The sequence below is a fragment of the Rhineura floridana genome, chromosome 2, assembly GCF_030035675.1.
Source record: "Rhineura floridana isolate rRhiFlo1 chromosome 2, rRhiFlo1.hap2, whole genome shotgun sequence".
Taxonomy (NCBI): domain Eukaryota; kingdom Metazoa; phylum Chordata; class Lepidosauria; order Squamata; family Rhineuridae; genus Rhineura; species Rhineura floridana.
Window position 1 is genome coordinate 19972462 of NC_084481.1, and position 16301 is coordinate 19988762.

General features: G+C 41.9%; 1 protein-coding gene across 2 annotated transcripts in view; it reads right to left on the reverse strand.

Annotated features, from left to right (window-relative positions):
- BZW1 (basic leucine zipper and W2 domains 1) overlaps positions 1 to 16301 on the reverse strand; it is a 30529-nt gene that overhangs the window by 7148 nt on the left and 7080 nt on the right. Inside the window, exons 3-9 of one of the 2 annotated variants that reach the window (XM_061608048.1) lie at positions 15200 to 15376; positions 14546 to 14640; positions 11812 to 11877; positions 11261 to 11396; positions 9843 to 9952; positions 9568 to 9738; positions 1832 to 1978 (exon numbers count right to left, since the gene is read on the reverse strand). In XM_061608048.1, the coding sequence (XP_061464032.1) occupies positions 1832 to 1978; positions 9568 to 9738; positions 9843 to 9952; positions 11261 to 11396; positions 11812 to 11877; positions 14546 to 14640; positions 15200 to 15376 (902 nt within the window). Of the gene's footprint in view, positions 1 to 1831; positions 1979 to 9567; positions 9739 to 9842; positions 9953 to 11260; positions 11397 to 11811; positions 11878 to 14545; positions 14641 to 15193; positions 15377 to 16301 lie in introns of those variants that run through there. The other variant, XM_061608050.1, reaches the window with a different exon arrangement.

The following is a 16301-nucleotide window of genomic DNA, read 5'->3' on the forward strand; positions in this document are numbered from 1 at the left end:
GTGCAAATACAGAAGTGTGAAAGCCTAAGGTTCCTCCAGACTTACTCATCTTAGCCTCAAGTCATGGTTTAGCATGTCTGAATCAGCCACCAACGTCCCATCTCCCTGCTTCCCAAAGAGACTGTGCTTGTATGTAAGCCCCCATTCCCTCCCCATACATTCCCACTTGTCATGAAAACGAGTATTTTGCTAGTTCTACATAAAAAAGGTAAATGTGTCCCCGCACTTGTAGTGCGAGTTGTTTCCAACTCTTAGGGTGACGTCTTGTGACGTTTACAAGGCAGACCGTATATATGGGGTGGGATTGCCAGTTCCTTCCCCGGCCTTTCTTTACCCCCCAGCATATGCCGGGTACTCATTTTACCGACCACGGATAGATGGAAAGCTGAGTGGACCTCGACCCCTTTTACCGGAGATTCGACTTCCTCCTTCCATTGGAATCGAACTCTGGTCGTGAGCAGAGCTTCGGCTGCGTTACCGCCGCTTACCACTCTGTGCCACGGAGGATCTTATATATATAAGTTCTATATAACAAGACTAAAACCTTGTTGTTTCAGAGTATCTGTGAATCCACCTAGCTTATTAGCTGAGCTGCTTGCTCACAACTTGCAACAGAAAGATAACGGCTGTTATTTGCCAGTAACACCTTGCCTACTAGTTTTGTACAAGCTAAAACTGGGCTTATTGTAAGTCATTAATTGTAATATGATTTATCCAAAATGGGCCTGTACTCTTTCAAACTCTGCTGCCAGAAAATTTTTCATGAAGGAAAAAATCCTAATAAAGGATCCTAATCCTAATGAAGGAAAAAATCCTAATAAAAAGCAGTTGTCCAAGTACCAATAGGCAGCTTCCAAATAAAATCTATGGGAAATCCTCTTAGAACCACACCTGCAATAACCCCATTTCCTTTTACAGATGAACACTTATGATTTTCAGAGATCTAGGAGCTCAGCTTTTTAGAAAGGATGTGAGCCCTGGATTGCAATAACCAGGCTTTATTTTAAACAGGAGTATTCTGAATAAGGTAGTATGCTTATATTAAATCAGGAGAACTGCATACAGAATCCACTTGAAAAATCCAAAACTCGTTTTTATCCAGCCTATCCTCTACGTATCAAGACTGGCACATTATAACCAGGTCCCTGTAACAACATATTGCAGCGCAGAGTACTTCTGATCAGGGTTCCAGCCACTACGTTTCATCCTCCCTCTCACCACCCAGTCAGCATTTTGTGCCCAGTGAACGTGTGCAGTCCATATTGGCCTGTTTCTGGGCTCTCCCCTCTCCATTTTGGTTGGAAGGTGGACATACTTATGCCCAACCCCAGCCACATTCTTGTTTTATTTCTCCCTTGATTTCTACAGGTACTTGTTACTTCTACTCCTGGGACATTCAAGAATAGCATCTCTGTGTGAACCACAAAATTACCTATCCAAACAAGATGGTTCTCTCTACCTTTTTTATACCTATGTGCTTTCCTTTTCCATTCCATTCCATTCCCCCTCCCAGTTGACTATCAGCTTTTTCCCCTCTTGGCAAGGCAGCACTCTGAAGCCACTGAGTTTCATTGGGCTGTTTTGAGGGACTCCCCCTCTTAGAATTTCCCCCTAAAGTTCATTTCTATGGCAGCAAACCTCAGGGTTACCCTGAGTTTGTCAGTATGTCTCTCTTGACATGGGTAGTATGGTTTTGGCCAAGTCTGCACAAGCACAAGAAAACTGAATTGGAAACAGAATGATAATCTGAATACTTAGCACCCGTACCTGCAGTGCACCCACAGAATAAGTTTATTTATATGATATTCTGATTTAACTCATGTGCAAATACCTTCAAGTGCTTGATGGCTTGTTCCGCTACTAGCTCCTCTTTTTTGTTCCATTCCACTGTGCTCATTACACTAGACCAGATAATGCCTATCACGGTCTGTTCTGATATGTTGTTTTTCTTCATCTCTTCCTTGACATACAAGATGATCTAGACAAGCAATTTTAGTGAGTTTTGCCCATTATTTGTTCTATGTAAGCAGTTAATGATACACTATTTGGCACTGCACTTGAGTACTGTTGTGCACCACTCATTAGGACATTTCTGCCAAGATTCAGAATGCCAAGTTCAAAACACAGCTCAAGTTGGAAACAGCCACTTCCTACATTTTCTACCTATAGGCACAGCCATCTTGCTTCCTCCTACCATCCCCATTTCAGAATACAAAATTTAGATACATTTCCAATTGATTATGGACACCAAGTTGGGAATATCTAAGGTAGCCTTCCCCAATCTGGCACCTTCCCAATGTTTTGTACCCCCAATTACTGTCAGCCTTGATCAATGATAATGTTGCCTAGAAGCTGTAGACCTAAAACATCTGGAGGGCACCAGGCTGGAGAAAGATGATCTATGGGCTGCACACTGTGTTGAAACTGTTTGTTGTCTCTTTAAGGGGAATGGTAGAGAGGCCTAAAGGGGGTATCTTTTTATGTAACCCTTATTGAATATTATGAGAAGTGAAAGCAACTAGTTTTTCCTTTCCTGCTTTTTCTCTCTACTACTTCCTTCCTTTTCCTTATAGTTTGTAGAAGCAGAGTTTAGTGTTGTTGCAAGCCAAGTGTGTAAATTAATAATCAGAGTTGAGGAAGTCAAGCTTCCAAGAACCATTTTTTCCTGTTAAGAAGATCTTAGCTGTTGCAACATTTTGGTGCCGAAACCTGGGAAGGAAAGATTTAAAGAGAAGACAGATTGCACAGTAAGGTCAGAAAGAACAAGGGGACACGGCTGAGGCTTTGGAAAGGCAAAGGCACAAGAGGGCTGTTAACTAGAACTCTGACAATAAAATTGTTACAAAAGATAGAATGTGAACTACAGAAAACTGATGTAGATGTGGCTCTGCTTGAGGAAAGCTTAAATCAACTTACAATAAAGGAAGAGATTCTAAATGGGCTTGACCAAGACAAGCTGGGATAACTGATCTAGATGAATTAGAGAAAGAGGTGGAAACAGCACAGGGCTATAAAGTCCGCATTATAGCTGGGAAAACTCATGCAATGCGAGCTATTAACACTGAAGATGCAAGAAGTACCTCTTCAGCAACAAGGGCAGATCCACAGCCACTGATGGTCAAGCTCCCCAAACTGATGATTGAAAGATTTTATGGGGACATTAGCTGCTGGCAGGGATTTTGGAGCCAATATGAACACCAGGCTGACAAAGGTGGACAAGTTTAATTACCTAAAATCTTTCCTAGGTGGGGCAGCAGCCAGGGCAATTGCTGGTATGCCACTATCAGAGGCAAATTATGATGCAGCTGTGAAAATTCCGAGGGAAAGATTTGGGTGCAAGGATTTGATTATTAATGCCCACATGAACAAACTGCTAAGCCTGAACCCAGTAAAAAGGTCGACTGACATCTTAGCTTTACACCACCTCTATGATGCCTGTGAGACTCAAGTACACAGTTTGGAGTCCATGGGGGTTGTCTCTGATACCTATGGGAGTCTATTGTTTCCTATACTGATGAAATTAATTACTGGAGATATAGCACTGGAGTTCAGCCGCAGTAGGGATAATAGTGATGAATGGAAGGTACCAGAATTCCTGAAGTTCCTACAAAGGGAAATTGAGAGTCGAGAGCTTACTTCAGTTCTGACTAAAATTGCAGCTAAATCACAGGAGAGTGATACTCCTGTCAAGTATAGCCAGAAGTCAGTATGACATTATCCAGAGCAGAATAAAAGATTGGTCTCTGCACCATCTGCTGTAGCACTGAATACAATAACTCCAGAAGCAGTCTGCCTATTCTGCAATGCTCCTGACCACAGGGCAGCTGACTGTTCAGCTCTGACACGTGTAGAAAGAAAGGAGAAGCTAAAGAAACAAGGCCGATGCTTCATATGTCTGGGGGCAAGACACATGGCCAAATTCTGCAAGGCAAAGGAAATTGTTTGCGCTAGTTGTGGAAAACGCCATCATAAGTCCATTTGTTCTCAAGAAGTAAAGGAGAACCCTGCCAACAAGACCACTCCTGATGACACTGTTATCACTTAAAGTCACTGAACACAGTATTACTGCAAACTGTACAAGCTACAGCCAAATGGACTGCTGGGAAGAAAATTGTGCATTGTCTATTAGATGGAGGAAGCCAAAGAACATTTATATGAGAAGACATCTCCAAGGCATTAAAACTCCCAGTAGTAGGGGAAGAGACCCTAACTATCCACTCGTTTGGAGTAAAGACACCAGTGACTACCAAAAGACAAGAGAGTTAAGGTCACCTTGCAAGGCCTCTGGGGGAAAAGAGAAAAGATTGAACTGGAGGCCAAGTATGCAGCGCCATGGTAAGGGTCCCAGGAGATGGCCTGCACCAAGAATCAGAAAGAAGAGGCCTCCAGCTGGCGTATGCAATCTCTCCCAAAGAAGACCAGGGGCCGGAGCTAGAAGTGTTGATTGGAGGAGATTATTACTGGAAGGCAGTGACAGGCCGAGTGGAATGACTTGGAAATGAACTGGTGGCACTTGAGACTATGGATGGGCTGTTCAGGGTCCCACTACAACCTTCATAGGCACCAGTACCACAGAGGCCGGCGTACTGAAAGTTATAGCAGAGGAAGAATCCCTCATCTCTAAACAGCTGAGAGCCTTCTGGGAACTAGAATCAATTGGCATAATGGAGAAGGTGGAGGGGAAGACAAAGTGTGACAAAGAGATGCTCCAAAGATTTGAAACTTCCATAAAATACAAGGAAGGAAGATAAGAAGTAAAATTACCCTGGAAGTGAGATCAACCTGACTTACCAGACAACTTCCTTGTAGCCAAGAGAAGATTCAAACAGTTAGCTGGGAAGTTCAGAACTGATGCGCTGCTCTTTAAGAGGTACAGCAATGTCATCGAAGAGCACCTTCAGAAGGGCATAGCGGAAGAAGTCACCCATAGTTCTACACTTGAGATGGGCAAGGTGGTCTACTATCTTCCTCATCATGCAGTCATCCGGGAGGATAAGGCTACCACAAAACTGAGAGTAGTGTTTGATGCCTCATCCCATGAAAGGGGGTGTCCTTCACTTAACGATTGTTTACTAACTGGACCCAATCTGAATCCAGATTTGTTTGGCATTCTAATCAGATTCCGCCAATACAAGGTAGTTTTCACAGCAGACATTGCAAAGGCTTTTCTTCAGATATCAGTAGCAAGTGAGGATCAAGATGCAGTAAGATTTTTGTGGATGAAAGAACCTCCAAACTTTGATCAAGAACCAGAACTAAAAATCCTAAGAATGACACGAGTGTTACTTGGTGCATCCCCCAGCCCCTTTTCGCTTGCTGCTATCATAAGATATCATTTAAAACAGTATCAGAAGGAACATCCAGATATCTGCCAGATGCTTGATGAATGCCTGTATGTTGATGATTTCATAGCCGGAGCTAATAGCACAGAGGAAGCTGCTAGTATTGCCATGAAAGCCAGAGAATTGCTTTCAACCGCAGGAATGGACCTCCGGAAGTGGAATACCAATTCTAAGGAACTGCAAACATCCTGGCAGAACAAGGAGAATGAATCCAATGTAGAGTTGGAAGAACAAACTTTAGGACTTTCATCATTAAAGGTCTTAGGCCTGACCTGGAAAACTGAGGCAGATGAGTTCATATTTGAGATTCATAACCTGTTAGAATTCATGATAGGTAAAAGAAATACCAAACGTTTTGTGCTACAAGCAACAGCACGTATATATGATCTAATTGGATTCTTGTCACCATTTGTTATCAGAGTGAAATGTTTGTCCCAAGAATTGTGGGAACAAGGTCTTGAATGGGATGAAGAATTACCTCATGATCTAACCCTCAAGTGGAACCACATTTGCAAGAACTAAACATTGCAAGATGGTATTTTCAGGGTACTCAAAGGTACAGCTACATACATTTTGTGATGCCAGCAAAAGGGCGTACAGTGCAGTAATTTACCTTCGGTATGTAACAGAAAATGGAGAGATAGGTGTGAGTTTGATAACTTCCAAATCAAGAGTAGCTCCACTAAAAAGAGTGACTCTTCCACAACTTGAATTAATGGGAGCACTGACTGGAGCAAGACTGGTGAATTACCTAACAACCTGTACGCTACGGTCAAGATCAAAGGCCTTCCTCCGGGTGCCTACTCCAAGGGAAGCTCGGAGGGTGGCAACAAGGGAGAGGGCCTTCTCAGTGGTGGCCCCCAAATTATGGAATGATGTCTCTGACGAGGTGCACCTGGCGCCAACACTGTTATCTTTTCAGCACCAGGTCAAGACTTTCCTCTTCTCCCAGGCATTTTAGCATGTGTTTTAAATTGTTTTTATATTGTTTTAAATTTTGAAATTGTGTTTTAAATTGTATATTTATTTTAATGTTTTTGATTGCTGTAAACAGCCCAGAGAGCTTCGGCTATGGGGTGGTATACAAGTGCAATAAATAAATAAATAAACCATGCTAAAAATGGAAGGTGTAGAAGTCTACATGTGGACTGATTCAGTGATCACCCTCCACTGGATTCGTAGCACTGCAAGGCACTGGAAGCCTTTTGTTGCTAATCGAGTGACTGAGATTCAAGGTTTAACTGATCCTCTAAGTTGGTCCCATTGTGCAGGAAATGAGAATCCAGCTGATCTCCCTACCAGAGGGCAACATATTGAGGACTTCAGAAAATGTCACCTTTGGTGGAAGGGGCCCTACTGGTTATCACTGTCTGAAGATGAATGGCCACAGTGCACATTGTCAGAAGAAAGTTCCATAAAAGAAGATCCAGATCTCAAAGCAAGTCTTCAGATGGCTGTGCAAACCAGTTGCAACTCTTGAGGACATGCCACCCCCTGTCCTAGCGCTAGAAAGATATAGTCAGTTTAAAAAGGTACTTCGACTAACTGCATGGATACAGCATTTTATATACAACCTCCGAAATCCACAACACAAACGGAGAGGTCCTCTGATTGCTGAAGAGATATTCAGAGCTGAAAGATACTGGATTGGGAGAACTCAGGCAGAAGCATTCGCAGAATTAAAACAGCTGACAAAAGGTATTCCCATAAGAAGAGACTCAAGGCTGGTAGAGTTCAATCCATTCTTAAGACAAGGATGGTTTGATGCGTATAGGCGGAAGACTACAGAAATCAAATCTCACTTTGGAACAGCAACATCCATGGATACTACCACCAAGGCATAAGTTCACAGAGCTCCAGATACAGTACAGCATGAAAGATTAATGCATCCTGGATTGAGAGACACACTTAGTAATGTGTGCAAGCAGCATCGAGCGTAACCAGGGAAAGAAGTGGCTGCCCCATTACCAAAGGACAGAATCCTAGAAGCACCACCGTTTGAGGTGACTGGAGTAGACTTTACAGGGCCCTTATATGCAAAGACAAAGAATTCACCAGAAAAGGCATACATTGCACTTTTTACATGTGCTGTAACCAGAGCAATTCATTTGGAACTTGTCTCAAATCAAGGCACAAAGAGCTTTCTATTAGGTTTGAGAAGATTTCTTGCTAGATGTGGACTGTGTAAAGTTATATACTCTGACAATGCCAAGACCTTTAAAAGAGCAGATCAAGATTTGAAAGATCTTTGGTCACAAATGGACCACCAGCAGCTTCAAGACTTCTTTGGTAATAGAAGTATTACTTGGAAGTTCAATGTAGAACGAGGTGCCTGGTGGGGTGGATTTTGGGAAAGACTCTTTTGTTCTGTCAAAACCTGTTCAAAGAAAACACTGGGAAGGGCAGCTCTATCATATGAAGAGCTTGAAACAACTTTGACTGAAGTAGAAGCCATACTGAACTCTAGACCAATCACTTTTGTTTACAATGAAATGGAGGAACCAACGCCTCTGACACCAGCTCACTTCCTTGTGGGTCAAAGATTAACAGCTTTACCTGCTCAGAGGTATCCTGTTCCAATGACTCATACAACTACTCAAGATGAACTCAGTAAAAGATGGAAATACCGACAAACATTGATGAATCAGTTTTGGAAAAGATGGCGACAAGAGTATTTATTGGACCTACGAACAGTTCATCGCAGTGTTCCATCAAAGCAAAAGGCTGAGATCAAAGTAAATGACATAGTTTTGATTCATGAGGATAAAATGCCCAAACACACGTGGAAGATTGGTAGAACTGAAGAAACTTTCCGAGGACGTGACAATAGAGTTCGCACATGTGCTGTGCGACTTGCGTCTCGAGCAGTTCTGAGAAGACCAATTCAATTATTATATCCATTGGAACTTTAAGAAGAAGATGAACTTGCATGAAGTTCATCAGGCCGGAGGATGTTGAAACTGTTTGTTGTGTCTTTAAGGGGAATGGTTTGTGTGTAACACATAGAGAGGCCTAAAGGGGGTGTCTTTTTTTGTAACCCTTATTGAATATTATGAGAAGTGAAAGCAACTAGTTTTTCCCGCTTTTTCTCTCTACTACTTCCTTCCTTTTCCTCATAGTTTGTAGAAGCAGAGTTTAGTGTTGTTGCAAGCCAAGTGTGTAAATTAATAAATATAATCAGAGTTAAAGAAGTCAAGCTTCCAAGAACCATTTTTTCCTGTTAAGAAGATCTTACCTGTTGCAACACACTATTGCTTTCCAAGCATTGATTATTGAAAGGTGAAAACAGCCATCCCATAAACCCTTGCCAAGAAAAGGCGTCAAATCCCTATTCAGCCGGAGAGCACACTGGGTGGTGGCCTTGGAGCAGAACATCCTCTCTCAGTCCAGTGTACTTCATAAGGCATGGGTAAAAGAGATAACCAAAAGCAGAAAGTGGCAAGCATCCAAAAAGCCAAGAATAAAAAAAGGGGGAAACCCCAAGATGCTGGAAAATGTGGTATTTTTTTTTTAAAAGCCCAATGTGTTTCAGCCACTATAAAACAATTTTGTACTGATTACTTTATATAGAATATGATTTTATGCCGTAATGTACTTTATTTATTATGTGTAACAATGTAGTGTGTGTCTGCAATTTTATTTACAGCCCCTGATGAAGGCCAGACAATATATCAGCCAAAACGTTTTGGGCTTTTTTTGAAAATAAACACCACGTTTTCCAGCATCTTGGGGGTTCCCCCCTTTTTATTATTGACTTTAAAGATAACCCACAGCATGCTTTCCTGGACTCCTAGGAGGAAGGGTAGGATGTAAATGTGATCAACACAATAGCATTATTCACATTAAAGTGAAATGGCTATAGTCTTAACAGTACATTTATGTGAGTGTGCAGACTGTTCTTTCCTAGTTTTCCTGAACATTAACATAAATATATGCAATGATTTCAAGACCTGTCTAAAATTATGAAACAAGATTTCATAATTGCCCACCTTGCAAGATATCAGTATTTTACATTCCATGGACATTAGGATGGACTTAATTAGCCAAACATACTTGGCAGGAAAAGATTTAACAGCAAAATTGAAAGTGTGGTGAAGAAAGCCAAGCTATTTTCACCTTCCTTGACTGGCATGAGGTTATTCTGCTATTTCAGTCACCAAATAGAGATGCTAGAGAAACCAAATAGATCCACAGGCTATGAACAGAGGAGGCAAAATGTGCTTACATCCTTAAAGGGATCCCCACGTGACATCTGCTCCTGCAGTTCTTTCTGCAGTTCTTTACGAGCCCCTATGCACTGCTGGTTCCGGACGTATTCAGAAAGTTCCTTCAATCCTGCATCAGTGAAGTATTTTGTGAAGTGTTCAAGGCTTTGCTTGTTGGCTGGAAAGAGTTCCTGAAACGTTTATATTAATTTATTTGCACAATGCAATTAAGGAATTGTCTGTCTCAAATTACTCAATTTTCAGCATTAAAAATTAAGGCATCTTATCTACTTACCATCAGCCTGTTGTCCATGTTGACCTTACGAAGGCTAGCAGCCACTGCATTGATATCTTTTTCATTTATCCACGATTTGAACAGTTTTACTGCAAAGGCTGCTGAAACACCTGCATGAGGAGTTGCATGGTTACTTTTAATACTCTTGAAGTGATGCCAGGCTTAACTTGGTCCTTCTGCCAGCAAAGGAACTCATGGCCCTCCATATGTGGTTCGACTCCCAACTCCCATAAGCTCCAGTAAGCATGGCCAACGGTAGGCAATTATTGAAGTCCATCTACATCTGTATGATCACAGGTTAGCTACTTGGTTTTATATGCTTCCTCTTCTCCCAAACTGTTAGCAGACTTTGATAATGAAACTGCTCATTGTGTATCACTTACTGAAGTCTAAGTTCATGAGGAAGTTTTAAAGTAGCAGTCGATATTTCATAAGACTCTAACTGGAGGCTGTGTGAAGATTCCATTGGGCAATTAATTATAAACCTTCACTATCACCAAAACAAGTGTGAAGTCTGCTATCTGGCATATATTTCAGCAACACTGTTTTTATTGTTTTTAGTTGCTGTAAACTGCCCAGAGAGCTTCGGCTATGGGGTGGTATATAAATGCAATAAATAAATAAATAAACAACCAAACCAGAATTAAAGTTTTCAGTGTGGGTTAGAGGAAGATACTTACAAGCTAGGAAGTGGGGTTGGACCTGTCTTCCATTGGTGAGGAAGAGAAACCTAATACACTGCACAATGATCCACATCTAGTGCGTCCTTGGCTGCAAAGGCCATTTAATGCCATTCTTAATATTAAGCCCTCTCTGCTTCTTGTCAAGTTCTAGCATTATTTGAAAATCTGAACCTTAGGAGCCACAGGCTTAATGGAGCTTCTAATAACATGTACATGGTGATTCTTTTGTCTTTCAGACTTGGAGCTCTGCTCTTTCCCAGATGAAGCCATGACCAGAGCAGGAAGGAAGAAAATACAGAAAAGCAAAAAACATGTTATTTTGGTAGTTGACAAGAGAAAATTAGAATGTGCCTGAAAGGGGAAAGGAAGCAAAACAGGGAACAAATATGAATGAAGCAAGAACTAGCAGTCCCATGGACAGAAGAAGAATGCTCACATCCTGGGTGATGCACAGCAGCAACTGAGGTGGAGCCTCCTGAGCCAGAAAAGGACTACAACGTTTAGGCAGGCAATACTACCTGTCCTGGATAGTAGGCAGAGCCAACCCATACCTCTTATATACCATGCTGAGAAGCAATCTTAGGTTTAGCTTGAATTGGCAATCTGTGGCCAGAGCCCTGAGCATTCTGCGATGCCACAACACAGTGATTTAGAAGAGAACACACCAATATCAAAGCAACCTGCTCGAAGGAATACTTCCTCTAGTCTAACCCCAAAAAAGTTTACTGCAAGTACCTTCTTTAACTAGATTCTCATTATACAGGCTGTTGAGAATTGACGCATTAAGTGTTCCATTGGCCAGAAGAATACCCGTCAGCATGGCCAGTTTGTTCCGCTCAGACTCTGAAAAACCTTTCAAGAATAGCAGCAACTACAAGAGGAAAAAACACACAGTCAACACTCTAAAACAAGCAAGGTGCTGAAACTATTTATGAATACTACCATGGTATCTAAAGGAATGTATTCCTGGAAACAGTAGAAGGCCACCACTTTAACAGGGAGCTTTTGTTACAATGACTGAAAATCTTACATGTGCAGGTTCATACACAGGACATAGCCATTCACTCTGATGTTTGTGAAGAACGATACCCTCCAGGAACCAGAAAAGGGAAGTTTTGTAAATGGAACAGAGTTGATTCTTTGGTTTCAGGTCATAAGTGACTAGCAGAGGCACATGCATGCATGCATGCATGCAGACTAGCTAAATTTGGATAGCTAGTAACGTGCACATAAACAGAGATATTTGCAAGACTATGATGCAAAAATGTAGTTTTAGCTTTCAATACCTTTTTGACTTCATCCTCAAAGCCTTTTTCCAGGTATTTGTAACGCCTGATCAGCTTGTTAAAGACCTGAAAAAAAATATTAGTGACTACAGATTCCATAGAAGAGGTGGGCAACCTGAGACCAGGGGCCACTTGCAGCCCTGACCACATTTTGTGTGGCTCCCAGTGCTGCCCCATTTTCCATCCCATTAAAGTACATTTCCCTTTGTCCATTTCTTCTTTTTTTCTGGCTTTGTAAAGTGCTTTTCCCCTCCATGTAATTTCAGAATAAATGGAAGGGAAAGTATTTTATCTGATAAAAATTAATATTTTAAAACTTTTTTCTTGATTGTATGACTAGGGGATAATGATACCCCCCCCAAATAATAATAATAATCCAGAACACTTTTATCTCTGGCTCTGCCCATCATCACCGTGTCTAGTGCCAGCATGTAACCCAACAGATAAGCCCTAAGAGAATATGGCCCTCAACAACAAAAAGGATGTCCACACTTGTTCTACAGTACAGGAGGGCCCCGCTTGTCGGCGTTCCGCTAATACGGCAGCACCAGCAGGGGTGATCAGCTATAGCACACGATCAGCTGTAGCATGGCGGGTGGAGCTCCCTGTACTACAGCTGAGTTGGGCCCCACTTTCCAGCAGTTTTCACATTTTGGCGGAGGCCTGGAACGGAACCTGCTGTATGAGTGGGGCCCTATTGCACTGTTTTTCAACCTTGGGACCGCAGATATATGTTTGTTTATTTAGTTAGTTACTTAGTTTACACCCCACCCTTCCTCCTAGAAGGAGCCGAGGGTGGCTAACAAAAACACTAAACACACTCTAAAACATCTTAAAAACAAAAGACTTCTTAAAAGCTTGTTGAAAGAGGAAGGTCTTCAGTAGGCGCTGAAAAAATAACAGAGAACGCCTGCCTAATATTTAAGGGGAGGGAATTCCACACGGTAGGTGCCACTACACTAAAGGTCCACTTCCTATGTTGTGCGAAACAGACTTCCTGATAAGATGGTATCTGCAGGAGGTCCTCACTTGCAGAGCACAGTGATTGACTGGGTATATAAAGGGTAAGATGATCTTTCACCAAACCGTTTAGGACTTTGTACACCAAAACCAGAACTTGAACCTGGCCTGGTAGCTAATGGGTAGCCAGTGCAATTCTTTCAGCAGCAGGGTAACATGTTGGTGACACCCTGCCCCAGTGAGCAGTCATGCCACCGCATTTTGTGCCAGCCACAGCTTCCGGACCAACCTCAAGGGCAGCCCCACATAAAGCGGATTACAGTAATCCAGCCTGGAGGTTACCAGTGCATGAACAATAGCAGTCAGGTTATCCAGTCCAGAAATGGCCACAACTGTCTTACCAGCCAAAGCTGGTAAAAGGCACTCCTAGCCACTGAGGTGACAAAGATGGATCCAGGAGCACCTCTGACTACAAACCTTCCAGAGGGAGTACAACCTCATCCAAAGCAGGCAACTGACCAATTATCCTAACTCAGGAACCACCAACCCACAGTGCCTCTGTATTGCTAGGATTCAGACTCAGATCACGGGCCCTCATCCAGCCCACCACCGACTCCAGCAGCAGTCCAGGAATTGCGTAGCCTGTCCCGATTCAAATTATTATTTATTATTATTTAATTCAATTTTTATACCGCCCATAGCAAAGCTCTCAGGGCGGTGTACAACAAATAAAAATATATCTTTACATTTCAATATTAAAAAACCATCTAATTCTCAAATCAACAATTAAACAAACAAACAAAACATAACTAACAAATACAACATTAAATACAAATACTGAAATACTAAAATGTTAAAAATATTAAAAATAATACAGAGAAAGAGAGCTGGGTATCATTAGCGCACTGGTGACACCTCGCCCCAAATCTCCTGATGACTGCTCCCAAGGGCTTCATATAAATGTTAAACAGCATGGGGGACATGATGGTACCCTGCAGCACCCCAAAGCACAACTGCCAGGGAGCTGAAAGACAATCACCCAATGCTATTCTCTGAAAATGACCTGGACTTAGGACTGGAATCGCTGTAAAACAGTGCCCCCTCACCAAGTCAGCCCAGAAGGATACCATGCTCAATGGTATCAAAAGCCACCGAGATCAAGTAAGAATAACAGGGTCACACTCCCCGTCCTCCTCCTGATAAAGGTCATCCATCAGGGTGACCAAGCCAATTCAGTTCCATAACCAGGCCTGAACCCAGACTGGGATGGGTCAAGATAATCTGTTTCATCCAAGAGTACTTGCAATTGCTGCGCCACACAACCCTCTCAATCACCTTCCCTAAAATGCGGGTATTTGCAACCGGGCAGTAGTTTTCACAAACCAATAGGTCCAGCGTGGGCTTTTTCAGGAATGGTCGGATCACCGTCTCCTTCAGGGTGACTGGGACCACTCCCTCCCACAAAGGTCTGTCGACCACACTCTGGATCCACTTGGTGATACCTCCTCAGTAAACTTAACGAGTCAAGAAGGGTAAGATGTTGTTGGACTATAACTCCCATCAGCCCCCAACAGCATGGTCAATGGTCAGGGATTATGGAAGTTTTATTCCATCAACATCTGGGGACCCAAGGTTGAATTCTTGTGTTCTTCAACACTGTTCTACAGTATAAAAAAGGGCTCAATCAACAGCTCTTTATACATGCCAGTCTTCCTTTTTGAGGTGATTATACTACAGGGAGGTAGAATCAACAAAAGCAATTAAAAAGACTAACCTGAGCAAATGCTTGCATCGTTTCTAGGTCTTCCTGTGCTGCAAACACACAGACATCTGTGTGCATCATGTCATCTGCCAGTGTACCACCTGGGGCTATTAAGAAATTGATTTTTAGATTACAAGAAAAGCTACCATCATCTGCGACTCAGTCTGAAGATCACTTTCACTAATTAGAACATTAAAGTTTTACAGAATGCAAATTGTAGTAAATCAATTGCAAGTGAAAGCCAAATGTCTAGATTTCAGAGGCAAACAGACCAAGACCAAAATTGTTCCCACTGCTAAGAATTAAGAGCCCCACCCCTTTACAGGCATATTCACATTCAGTGTTCTTGAGAAAGGCTAACCGGCAGCTTGCCTCACTCAAAATTTGAACTGGTCCATCAGATGCCAACAGCTACCATAAGACGTTCAAACATGCAGGGTGTACTATATCCCTTTTGTATTTTGTTATGCACTTCACATTGACTGTCAAATAGTACGTATGCTACAGGAAAAAAGAGCTCTAAAGCTACCGTATCTTGGGGTACAGAGGTTGCACAGGCAGAAGCAATTGGGATAACCACTACTGACCAGTTTGGCAGTTTTAAGTTCCAAGCATGTAAACAAACAGGTATGTTTGTAAACTAAGGGGCACTCTAAGGACACTTACCCAGCATTCCACCAGCCACCAGAATGTCAAAGAGTGTCTCTGCATAGCGGCGATAATCAAGTTTTGCTCCAGAAGCATCAAGGAATTTTGCTACTGCTTCCAAGTCACTACCAGTTTCATTTAAACCTTGAATAATACAGTCCTGAAACTGAGTGGGGTCAAACCTCTCTTTTTCATCTGCAATAAATAGTACAAATTATATTATTATATTTTAAAAAATTGAATAGAAGAAACGAAACACAATGTAGCTACATGTTGAGGAACTGAAAGACAAGCTAACAGAAAGTCCAGGTAGGAAACCTTCCTGCTTTGAAATATAATTTGAGAGTCAGAACTGAAAGGGAGATAGTGCGCCAAAATCATGCCAATACCCTAAAAAACAGCAGTGGGCAACAGAGCCTTCTAGGGTTGGGGCAAGACATGACCAAACATAGTTCATCAGCATCTTTTGCTCCAGTTGTACAGATTTATATTGCCATCAAATATAGCAGCCGTGGCTAGGCTGGTGCCCGCCAGATTTTTGGGACTACAATTCCCATCTGGCTAATGGAAATTGTAGTCCAAAACATCTGGATGGCACTAAGTTGGAAAAGGCTGTGATATCGTCGCACAGCACTCAAATACAGCAAATTTTGCATATGGACATATATGACACTATATGGAATGCAATATACTGCTAAGATCAACATTACCGATTCAATAGTTGGCATTTAATATACTGCACATCAGGAGAGCATATTATGGCCACTTCCCATTTTAAGATTACTGCAGAGATTTGCATTGCATTTTGAAGATGCACTTTGAAGATGGCAGTCATCAAGCCCTTTAAAAACTCTGGTACCCAAGTTCTTTTTTTCTGCAAGATATATCGTTTGGGATTTTTAGCAAAAAAAATCCATTTAGTACTGTGATTTGTGTTGAAAAGAGTTACTTTAAAAAGCTTAGTACACACTTTCCATCAATCAAAATGAAATGGTTTCATATCAGTCTTTAGCATACATCCCTGTTATTCCTGCATGGGATTAGTATGCAAATTATCTGAAGTATCAGCATACAGCCCAATTTTCAGGTTGTGGAAGTCACAAGAACAACATTCATGACT